The sequence below is a fragment of the Pectinophora gossypiella genome, chromosome 2 (genome assembly GCF_024362695.1).
Source record: "Pectinophora gossypiella chromosome 2, ilPecGoss1.1, whole genome shotgun sequence".
Classification (NCBI taxonomy): domain Eukaryota; kingdom Metazoa; phylum Arthropoda; class Insecta; order Lepidoptera; family Gelechiidae; genus Pectinophora; species Pectinophora gossypiella.
The window spans coordinates 8117979-8128620 of NC_065405.1; the positions used below are offsets into that span (position 1 = coordinate 8117979).

A 10642-nucleotide genomic window follows, 5' to 3' on the forward strand; every position below is an offset into this window, starting at 1 on the left:
TGTTGCGCGTGCCATTGTTTCTTAGGTCTTAGTTTCCGGTGGATATTTGAAATTATTTAACTATTTTGGTAAAGATTAAGCTGTTGCTCCTGAAGCATTTCTTTTTAAACAAAAATGATCAAACAAGACAAGAAACAAGATAGATACTAAATAAAAATAAATACAAGGTGTACCTAAAAGAAAAACGTTCAATCTTCATAAATATAATTTAAAAATTATCTTTCTATTACATTTTTAATCAATTAATTGTTAAATACTTACTCATATTTTGTTACCATTTAATTACAAAAAAATCATTTCTAACATTTTGTTTGTTTTTCTAATACGTTTTATAAAACAGAAACGACGCAAAAGAGAAAAAAAATTTTTTTTTTAAATTTTCTTAGATAGTATACCGTATTTTATTGGTTTAATACTTGTTTCTTGAGGTACACAAGAGGTACCAAATCTAGTTAAACAGTGTACTAAGGTACGTATATTGGTTAACAGTACACCCGCGGTTCTGACATCACGATGGCGGGTGTACCTAATATTTAAAATATCATTGTATGGACGTAGGTACCTACACAGATTTTCAGGTGAGGTACGTAAAAGTACACAAAAGGTACCAAATAACTGCAATATATTTAGGCTAATCTGAGAAATACACCCTTTTTTTTTGACGTGACTTATTGTAGATTTGCCGCAGATGGCATTAACTACTTGGCCGGACAAATGGGGAGCGCTGAAGGCTCTCACCCGGTACAACGTTTAAGACAACAGGCCTGAGGGTGCCCAGTTGGTCGCGAACCTCGGCTCAGGGCGTCGTCTGAGAGGAAAAATATTTGAAAGAATTAATCGACCCTAGTGGGTCGATAGCGATAAGCGCTGAATGAGGGAAATCGTCGACCACGCCGGCGGGGTCGGTATCGGGGTGAGTAATACACCCGCCATCCTGATATACACCACATAACTAAGGGAAATATGACCTGGAACTGGCTACACCGCGCGTACCTATGCCTTTACACCTTATACCTTTACCTTTTTTACCTTTTATGCCTTTTGCCTTTTTTTTTTTGCCTTTGCCTATCGAAGTCAGCCGTCATGATGGAAGTAATAAAATCTTGTAAAACATTACAAGGGGTAGGTAGGTAAAATAAAAAACATACGTAGATAACGTAGGTAATAACAAATAAATACCAATTTTATTAGTTTAGTATACATATACTTATAAGTATTCAGTTATTCTATCCATTATCTATCTACTATTTTAATAGCTTTTGTTAAACATAGCATTTGATGTTCCAAAGTAAGTATAAAATTAAAGATTCAATTTTACTTAGGTATATAGGTATAACAATAAACAAATTCACTATATATTTATTTCTAGCAAATTCTCAGTCCTGCATGTAGGTAGGTACCTACACTGAAAAAAAATAGCAAACTTTGGTTATTGTTTAGAAAACAAAAGACTAAGTACTTATATAACTTTGTATTAAATAGGTACTTACTAAGTACCTACTTAAAACAGTATTCTAATATTTATTAAAGTCTTTTTTATTTATATCAAGGTACGTGTATCTGTAGTCACTCTCAAAGGTTTGAAAAATATTTAAGTATTTCAGTGTAGGACAGTGAGACGTTGCTCCCGTACTTACCTACCAGTAGCCTGAAAAGGTAGATGTTCCACCTTCAACGCTTATCGGATGCCTGTGCCACACAAAACGATCCTACATGAGGTTATGTACCTGGAACCGCGTTGTGAATTAGCCACTCTTTTCTTAGATAGTATAATTAATAATTATCTCTACTATACTATAATCGAGATTTATTAGTTTTCTGGCAAGTCAGCGCAGTGGTCCACGCGCCGCGGCGGCACACGGCTACAGAGCGAGGGTGCCAACGCCAGCCGGCTGCGCAGCGCACACGGCACTTCGCCCCCTCCACCAGACCTGCGCCGGAGTCTGCCATCGCCCCTTTACAGCTTAATCTGCCATGCTCTGGAGGCGGCGGCGGCTTGCACCAGGTACGAACTGAAAATTCATAATTATTGTCAAATATGTAGGTACTAAACTATGAGTTCGTGAAAGATAGCGTTAAATTAATTAATATTTTACCGGAACGTAAGTAACAATAATAAGGCTGGGACTGTGAGAGACCTTTCTTTAAAGATCACGATAGGTGTGTAGTATTTCGCTTGTCACTATGTTCTGTTTAAGTGCAATAAAGCTTTCGTATTGAACTGTATCTGTTAGGATATGTATGACGTATTGTGATAGTAAGACATTTTAACCACCTAACTCTTCTTTTTCACTATTAGCAGACTATAATTTTAGAGGTAACATAATCAAGCTAAAACAAGCAAAAAAGTAGGTGAAAATGATAAAAAATATGTGTTTGTTTGCTGTAGGTAAGTAGGTACCTACCTACTTAGTTATTAGGTAATCTGATAATTAGAACTAGAAGCCCCAGCAGTGAACTAGAAGCATTAGAGATAAATTAGAGTTTACAGACTAATGTTCCGTTAGCGCAGTAGTAAACTCTCGACACGTCATGGGAGCAAGCTACAGAAGCTGCAAAAGCTCGCGAGGAGTGGAAATCTGTTATTCGAGGCCTACATCCCCCAACGGGGAATAAAAAAACTAGGTAAAAATGTTTCTCTAAATAGATAAATAAAGTTAATAGCATATTGCTCAAAATAGGTAGATACATAATGTGTTGCATTTATAATAATTATGATATTATCATCATCGAGGTAGATTATGTTAGGTAGGTAGTATATCGTTTTTATAAGTATTTATAGGAATTGATGTTGAATTTTTGTAAGCATGATAATAACTTAATTTTTCAGTGATATCAGAAAGTTATCGCCTCTTCGATGCTCTTGCATGCCAACCAACATAAAACAATAACATAAGATGAAGTTTAACAGATTAGAAATATTGATGGTGATAGTATATACTAGCTACACAAGTAAATATTTGACTATATTTTTAATAGTAGTGTTAGTGTAGCAATACAAACCTCGGCAAATAGGAAGTTCTCCAGTCCACTTCATATCAGGTCCACAAGCCAGAGACGATTGTCCATACAACTCTAACTTCGGATCACGGCATGTGAAGTTACAGTTGCGGTCTTTGCAGTGCTCTGTCAAATACTTCGGTGTAACGCAACCCTGTACAACTACATGGACTTGCATTTTACACAACTGGATGTTCTACAAGAAAAAAATATTACTTAAATATTATAAATATAAGGTACTAGAAACGAAAATACTTAAAACCTTTATAGCAGTACCTACGTCCTATTTAGGTACGGATTCAAAAACTCAATAAAGAAAGTCTTCCATTGTTTACATTATGATAGATTTATGATGAATAATTCCTCAATGATATTTGAATTGCTCCTCTCTCTAAACATTTCGGTCTTAGCTTCGCCTTTTCAAAAAAAAAAGAACATTGCCGCCCAGATTCCACCATTCTCTTCCTAACATAATTGAAAATAAACAACTACGACAATCAAATACTTACTTTGTTTTTATACATGATTCTACCTACAATCATATGAGAACCCTGTTCCACAAGAGAGCCGAATTTCGGTCCGTACATATGAACATATCGCACATTTCTCGACGCTTTATGACCAGAACAGCTGAATAAGCGAGGATTCTGGAGTAAAACTCTATTGGAGCCAGCTCTAGCTACTAAAGTCCTATCGTGAGGACATCTAATGCAGAGATTGTGACCTGAAAGAAAAGGTAGAAACATTATAAAAATATTTCATGATTTACTCGAACCAAAGAATTCGAAAGGAATAAATAACATTTCATTATTTATGTATGAATACAAACCGTCATTCTTTATATTATGCTGTCGAATAGGCATAGATCTTGGACTGACTTCGTTAGCTCTTATTACTTCTCGTCCAGGGTAAATGTAAGTTATTTCGTTATTCATGTCCTGCCCATTAACTTCTTTAATATAAGAAGCAGACTGGTAGAAGACGCGCGGGTCTTCGCGTGGCTGATGCACTTTGATTGGTGCCTTCGTAGTTTTTGGTTGGAACTTCGGTATATGTAGCCGTAGTGACGGTGGTGGCCCGAAGTGCCCGCTGCTATGATCGTCATAATCATTTGTTCTGAATTGATACGCTTCAGATATAGAACGCCTCTCGTGCGAACTATTCAAACTCGTAGCCGTTTCCTCCCGTAATAACCGTATTCTGTAAGTAAACAAACGGGTAAGATACGGTTGGAATCAATCTGCACCACTGCACCTATAAACCTAAATATTTACCAACGTTGCTGTTGATTTTGAAAACACGAAAGCTCGTAAAATACTTATATTGGATATTGAAATATGCGAGGAATGACGCAGAAACTGCTATTTCGGTTGGTGTACCCCGTTGTTTGAAATGTTTCATAGCCATTTATCTATGCGCTAGATTGTTAAGATAGGTAAAATAAACTGTTATGAAGTGTTAAAAAATTTAAGACTGACTTGACGCTGAAGTAAAACCATTCATGTGTCCTTGATATTGTGAGAATTTATTATTAAAGGTGCTATAAATATTTGATCGTATACAAGTTAGACAGTAAATAAACTTAACCTATGAGGTACAGTCATGAGCAATATAATGTACCCACTTTAGGACTCTGTCGCACTAACATATTTGACATTTAGTGAGATTTACAGTGCAATTTGTCAAAAAAGTTAATGTGATATGGGACCAAAGTGTATACATATTAATGCTCGCGACCGTACTTGTCGACACTATCTGCAGTCTTAGAGCGTACCTACAACAGTGGAAGCGTCCTTCAGTTAATGTTATTTAGAGAAATGCTGAAAGTGTCGGTTACAGTTTGCATGTGAATGTCAATGTGTTGCAAACTCGTGTCTGGTGTGTGCCAAACTACGCGCACCCACTCACCTATTGATATCTATGTCCGGCTCGCGAGCTGCAACTGTTCCTGAAATGTTTATAATAATTTAACACTCACTTCCTCTATAAAACTAAATTATGTCGCTTGCACCACTGTCATCAAATACATTTTGTAGAAATGTTTTGATCATTCCGTAAGTGAATATAACAGATTATTTCGGCCCACCCCAATATTAAAAATACAGAAAAACAAAAATAAAACGCAAGGAAATATAAAAGTAAATCCTATTCTCTAGTAACTTAATCCACATAAGCAATCCCTATACTTGACGCGTAGGAAACCAGCCCACACTGTTTCAATATGGACTGATGATGATGAGACTAGTGTTCTGTATGTGTACACATTCTTCGTAGTACATACAGCTGACACCGATACCTATTATCTACAATATAGCTTATGATTAATGGATGTCATCCTCTACTTTGTTCCCATTACCGTAATAGTTTTAATGTGGCAAGATTTCAATGCTTCGTGCCTTTGTCTTGGTATTTCTATTCCATTATGTGAACCTCTTTTTATCAACTCATACCACAACATTTAAACTCACGCCGCAACGTGTTATACCCATCAAACGGAACGGATTAGACGGAGCCATAACTCGATGGTCAATTTCAAAGTCTCTGGTCAATAACAGACTGCTTCTTCAAGTGTTAGACCGGTAGCAACATTGTAAATAAACTTGTACTATAAATTGCAGGATCAAAAGTAATCAGCTTTGCAGATACCAATGCATATTGCATCGCTGTTTCATTGCGCCAATAAACAATAGCATTGGTAGCCGCAAAAGCTGTAAATAATATCACTCGCAGCATTCAAATCTCTTAGATTTACATTGAAATTACATTTAACGTTTCCGAGTATGATAATGATATTTTAAATACTCTATTACTACTGCAGAACTTATAAATGACATCATTTTATTTTAAAAATAATGATGATGCATAAAAGTGGAACTATGGGCATGTTTGCTTTGCTCTCTTTAAGTTTTTGTTATTTCACGTGTGGGCTGGGGTCTGTTGTTATTAAAATTCAATGTGTAGGTACTTAGTGTCAGGAACCTATATTAATATGCGCCTTATTATTCCATGTGCTTTGAATGTACTTATCTATTTATTTGACGGTGTTAATCGTTATTATTTCTGTTGGTTGTGGTATTAATTAACGCTTTGCGTGTTTTGCTCAGGTTTCATAATTTAAATTGTTATATTGTAAGAATGTTCGTAGACTACACGAAACTTTTTACTTCTTACCTACCTAAGTAAATTAATAAAAAAATATTATTGCTAAAAGATTTAGGTAAAGCATTATTTAGATAATATATTATTTATTTTAACAATAAATGAGTTTCAAGGTGTATTCTGTGATGTTTTTAATATTACAAAGACACTTACCAATCAAAACAAAAACTACAGAGGCACAAAGGAACATCTTGAGGAAACCATTCGTAACACTGTGATGTCTACTAAATTATTATAATTTGTTATAATAAAATAATCAATAAAAGTTACAAAAGAATAGGAAGTAAAAATTTTGATTTAAATTTAACAAGGTACTGGCCGCGAAAAGCGCGCGAAAAATACTAATCGGAAACTGTGTAGTGTAGTCTAGTCTAGGACGTGGGAGGAGCCAAGCCGTTGCCAGAATAACGTAGGTATGTTTATATTATAATAATAACAGGTTATACAATTACGCGTTTATGTTGGAAAGGTGTATACTTAGGAAGTCTGGATTCTGTAATTGTTTCGTTGTTTGCTCTATAGAAGGGCATTAACAAATTGGTTGCAGTTTGTTTAACTTTTAGTGGTATCAGACCAGGGGATTAAAAAAAAATATACGGTCGAATTGAGAACCTCCTCCTTTTTTGAAGTCGGTAAAAAGGCCACATCGAAGCAATTAACCCCTAAAAAGCAATATTGCAAATTGACATTTGCGCATATAAAAGTGCGCAATGTTAACAAATGCAACAAATGTCAAATGGCAATATTGCTTTCTTCGATAAATCGCTTCAATGTGGCTTTCTTAACCCCCCAGGTTTGTAAGAGAAAGAAAACATTTCAAATGATTCAACTTTTATTAGACAGCACAGGTGACACGTTACAAACAACTTGCAATATTGCACAAACACGAACATCACACTATCATTCTCCATTTCGAAGTCCGCAGTGAATTTGTTCGCTTTAGAATTTGGAACGATGCGGTTCTCAATGCAATATTTACTTTTAGACGTGTTTGTTGCACGTGTGGTAACAGCAGGGATGGTAGGGTGGGTTCGGGCAGGTGAATGCTTGGCAAGGAGGCACGCAAGGACAACATTCACCAGGATACCAAACAGTGCGAGCATATCGACCGCTGGGCCGTGTGCAGGCCCCGTGGTTGAAGCAATGCGCCTTGCAAGGGTAGTCGTAGCAGCATGGCCTAGAAACGAGGAGTACACTTTAATGTTTACCTCACTATGCATATTATGCATGTTATCAATCAAGATAATCTTCTTTGCTGAAGCGAAATGACTAAGCGGCCGAAAATAGGAGGCTATCGGAATCTTTCAGGTGGATTTATTAATAGTTAGCACACCAGTCAATCTCTTCATACTTCTAACACGAAGCCAATATAAACATTGGATTTGGGAAAAATATTTTGATTTGTCTAATTAGGAAGTTGATAATAGGTAGGTAAGGATGTATTTAGATACTTACCTTTCGCATGGTGCGTTGGAAGGTCCGAAGCAACAGGGAGTGCATTCTCTTTGGAAGGGTTGTGGTCGTGGCTGGCCACAAGGGGGTCTCTTGTGGTAGATGCTCCATTCGCCCCGTACGACCCCATATCTTGGCATAGGGCGGCAGCACTCGTAACCTCGCGGGAACACCGACATGCTTGTATACCGTCACCTGTGATGTGTTATGATGCCCTGGTAATTATTCTGTAACAAAACATAACTTGTTAATGAAAAATACAAAACAAAAATACCAGGTTTGTAATCATTACCGTCGCGTATGTTGCCGTTGCATATTCCGTTTTCTATTATTAACTTACTATTTTTGTGCGGTAACTTCACTATTTCTCCTATTTTCCAATTTTTATAGGAATTTTCTTTATTTGTTATTTTATATTTTTTTATTAAAAATTTAATAATATTTTCTCTATAAAATCCCTATCATGACTGACATGACAGAATTGACAGATAATTTAAAAGAGCGTCATATAGAAGAAGAATTCAGCTTTTACTTGGCCATCGGTCCGCGGAGGTCCGTGTTGCTCTATGTTGGCCAGTTGTAAGGTCATCGCTATTCTACCTTATAAGTATGTAGGTAAGTACTGTAATTACATGTTAATTATAGGTCAACACGGACCTCCGGCGAAGAAGGGTACACGGGTTGCATTGGTTCTCTGCCTGCTCCATAGTAAACTAAAAACTAAACAATGCTTCGTGGTAGCTTCCTCTTTCCCACTTTGGCCTTATTTTTTTACAGATAGTGCAATATCAAATAAGCACTATTGTGGCATCTTGAAACCTCACCCTAAACTATCGTAGGTATGCAATAGTGACAATTATTACACATATGTCGTACGTTGACGTCCAAATAAAAAGACCAGAGTAACGTCCAAACTTTATTGACTTGCACGAGACGGCACATTTCCCGGATGCCCGTCTACCACACCGGCATGCAGGGTCCGCAGCAGCCGCCGCACACGGGCGTCCCGGGGAAGCTGCAGCGTTTCGGCAGACAGACTCCTGGCTCCGTGCAGCAGTAACACGGGCATGGCTTGCATCTGTTCGGCCGACAACATGGTATCGCCACTGAGTCGCACAGTGGCTGCTTGCAAGCGATCGGGTTTGCTGGCTGTGGAAAAACAAGTTTGTTTTTGTAATGGAGTATGACAAGGTGAGATGATGGTATTGTTTAGATGTCACTTTGACCCTGGTGATGACGTCTTCAGGGTAAGATTTCGACCAGTGGTCGATATCACTGATAGCATACGGTGAAGAGTGCATCATCAAAAGAAAACTTCAAGTACAATTTGTAGACCTTGTCACATGGAGGGCAAGGCGGCAAGCAGGGCAGGACGGGGCAAGGCGGGGGCGGACAGGGGCACGGCCGGACCGGCGCGGGGCACGGCGAGCAGCCACCGCCTGGACACACGGAGCACGGCGTCAGGCAATTCCGGGACGCCACGCACGGCTTCGTCGTGTAGGGGTAACACGCCCCGCAAGGAGCCCCACTGCACACACAAGGATCGAAACTGTAGAAAGGAGCACTCATTTTCGGATTTTTATTTTTTTTATAAAATTTACTATAAAATTTTAACCAACTTAGATTTTTTAGATTGACACAAGAAATTTTGTTTTTAATATTTTTCTTTCAAAGCCTTTGGTCATTTTTGTAACTGGTTATTTTATTTTCATTGCTAGCAAAAAGAACGGGAAAAGCCTCGTTTGTGACTGGCAGAAAACAAAAAGTCATTAATAAAATAATGTTTTAATTTAATCACTTGCCAAAAATGACGAAATGAAAAATCATATTTTATAAAATTTAAATATTTTCTAAAAATATAAGGAAAAATTAACAAAATTATCAAGTTTATTAAAGAAAATTTATGAAAAATCAGATAAAAAGTGTATAATATATTTATTAATAAGTTAAAGAAGCTGATATAAGAAAATGTGTGCTTGTACATTTTGTCCCACTTGTCCGGCAATAATCCCATGCGGGACGGGTCCGTGCTGGCACACGTGCCCGCCGCCGCCGCCATGCTGCCAGCCGTGCTGCCCGCCGCCGGTGCCGTGCACGCCATGCCCGCCGTGCCGCTGCTGCCCCGTGTTCCGACAGTGCCCGGCGCCTTGCATACCGGACCTGGTACCGCCAATAGTCCCGGAGCTGCCGTGCTGCAAACCACGCCGCGCGCCCCCTTGTGAGCCCCTGCCGCCGCCGCCGCCGTGTCCCGTGTGCTGCCCGCCGGCGCTGCCGTGCTGCCACCCTCCGGAGCCCTGCGATCCTCCGCCAGTACGTTATAAACATATTTCAACAAACTTAGTCACCCGCTGTTTATGTTATGCAATCACAAAGTGAATATATTTCTCAACAGGTGTGCCCGTGCCCGGAACCTTCGCCGTGCTACCAACCGGTGTTGCCTTGCTGCAACCCGCAGTGCCCGCCCCCGATTATCCCGAAGCAGCGTCCGATATGCCCGCGCGCCCCGCCTGCGCCGTACCCCTGCCTGCCCGTGTGCCGCAGCTCGTGCCCATTCTGCGACGGCATGGACCCGGTGACGAGACGCAGGCCGCTCATAGTACATGACAGCGTGTTTGCCAACAGACCGTCAGGATTACCCGCCGAAAGCGTCGTGCGAAGAAATCCAAACGTTCGGTACACCTGCACTAACTACGTCCGACAGGTTAGTTGGTTTGACGAAATACTTAGTGTTTTTCTAACAGTAGTGCAATTATTTTTTGTTCAATGAATTTAATAGGACTTTCTACCTGGCTTACTACATACTTTATTCCGTTGGATTTCCGACATTTTCGCAGTTATAAGCACACAGTCTTTGCCTTCTAGTTTTGCTCTCTATTAATATTGCTTTAATAATCAACAGGGCCCTCAATCTGGATGCTGCTACCACGTACCTGTGCCTCTACGGTAGCGAAGATTGCAAAATTGCCCTGCCGAGGTTGTGAATGTCAAATAATGTGCCGTTTGGAAATATTTTATTATTTGAAATAAAGAT

The 10642-nt window shown here is 39.0% G+C and overlaps 4 protein-coding genes across 4 annotated transcripts; 1 reads left to right on the forward strand and 3 right to left on the reverse strand.

The window, feature by feature from the left end:
• Positions 1-1149: 1149 nt before the first annotated feature.
• LOC126374650 (uncharacterized) lies at positions 1150-6515 on the reverse strand. The gene is made up of 6 exons (XM_050021341.1): positions 6313-6515; positions 4909-4948; positions 3830-4200; positions 3510-3724; positions 3004-3196; positions 1150-2012 (listed from the first exon to the last, which is right to left on the reverse strand). The coding sequence occupies exons 1-6, from the start codon at positions 6347-6349 to the stop codon at positions 1795-1797; spliced, it is 1074 nt and encodes a 357-aa protein (XP_049877298.1). The 5' UTR covers positions 6350-6515; the 3' UTR covers positions 1150-1794.
• Positions 6516-7085: 570 nt separating this feature from the next.
• On the reverse strand, positions 7086-7902 carry LOC126374694 (sperm mitochondrial-associated cysteine-rich protein-like). The gene is made up of 2 exons (XM_050021412.1): positions 7615-7902; positions 7086-7336 (listed from the first exon to the last, which is right to left on the reverse strand). Exons 1-2 carry the CDS (start codon positions 7788-7790, stop codon positions 7141-7143), a joined length of 372 nt encoding a protein of 123 aa, XP_049877369.1. The 5' UTR covers positions 7791-7902; the 3' UTR covers positions 7086-7140.
• Positions 7903-8424: 522 nt separating this feature from the next.
• Positions 8425-9316, reverse strand: LOC126374684 (sperm mitochondrial-associated cysteine-rich protein-like). The gene is made up of 2 exons (XM_050021403.1): positions 8947-9316; positions 8425-8760 (listed from the first exon to the last, which is right to left on the reverse strand). Exons 1-2 carry the CDS (start codon positions 9178-9180, stop codon positions 8569-8571), a joined length of 426 nt encoding a protein of 141 aa, XP_049877360.1. The 5' UTR covers positions 9181-9316; the 3' UTR covers positions 8425-8568.
• A 263-nt stretch (positions 9317-9579) lies between these two features.
• Positions 9580-10642, forward strand: LOC126374661 (DBF4-type zinc finger-containing protein 2 homolog). The gene is made up of 3 exons (XM_050021356.1): positions 9580-9921; positions 10004-10312; positions 10511-10642. Exons 1-3 carry the CDS (start codon positions 9580-9582, stop codon positions 10556-10558), a joined length of 699 nt encoding a protein of 232 aa, XP_049877313.1. The 3' UTR covers positions 10559-10642.

What these genes read in the sequence shown, in the direction of transcription:
- LOC126374650 (XM_050021341.1), bottom strand. Translation starts at nt 6,349, where the DNA reads ATGTTCCTTTGTGCCTCTGTAGTTTTTGTTTTGATTG. An exon ending in CCGGACATAGATATCAATAG is followed by an intron (nt 4,201 to 4,908) that starts GTGAGTGGGTGC and finishes GTTTACTTACAG; the next exon opens with AATACGGTTATTACGGGAGG. An exon ending in GCATAATATAAAGAATGACG is followed by an intron (nt 3,725 to 3,829) that starts GTTTGTATTCAT and finishes CTTTTCTTTCAG; the next exon opens with GTCACAATCTCTGCATTAGA.
- LOC126374694 (XM_050021412.1), bottom strand. Translation starts at nt 7,790, where the DNA reads ATGTCGGTGTTCCCGCGAGGTTACGAGTGCTGCCGCCCTATGCCAAGA. An exon ending in TCCAACGCACCATGCGAAAG is followed by an intron (nt 7,337 to 7,614) that starts GTAAGTATCTAA and finishes CCTCGTTTCTAG; the next exon opens with GCCATGCTGCTACGACTACC.
- LOC126374684 (XM_050021403.1), bottom strand. Translation starts at nt 9,180, where the DNA reads ATGAGTGCTCCTTTCTACAGTTTCGATCCTTGTGTGTGCAGTGGGGCT. An exon ending in CTTGCCCTCCATGTGACAAG is followed by an intron (nt 8,761 to 8,946) that starts GTCTACAAATTG and finishes GTTTTTCCACAG; the next exon opens with CCAGCAAACCCGATCGCTTG.
- LOC126374661 (XM_050021356.1), top strand. Translation starts at nt 9,580, where the DNA reads ATGTGTGCTTGTACATTTTGTCCCACTTGTCCGGCAATAATCCCATGC. An exon ending in AGCCCTGCGATCCTCCGCCA is followed by an intron (nt 9,922 to 10,003) that starts GTACGTTATAAA and finishes ATTTCTCAACAG; the next exon opens with GTGTGCCCGTGCCCGGAACC. An exon ending in GCACTAACTACGTCCGACAG is followed by an intron (nt 10,313 to 10,510) that starts GTTAGTTGGTTT and finishes AATAATCAACAG; the next exon opens with GGCCCTCAATCTGGATGCTG.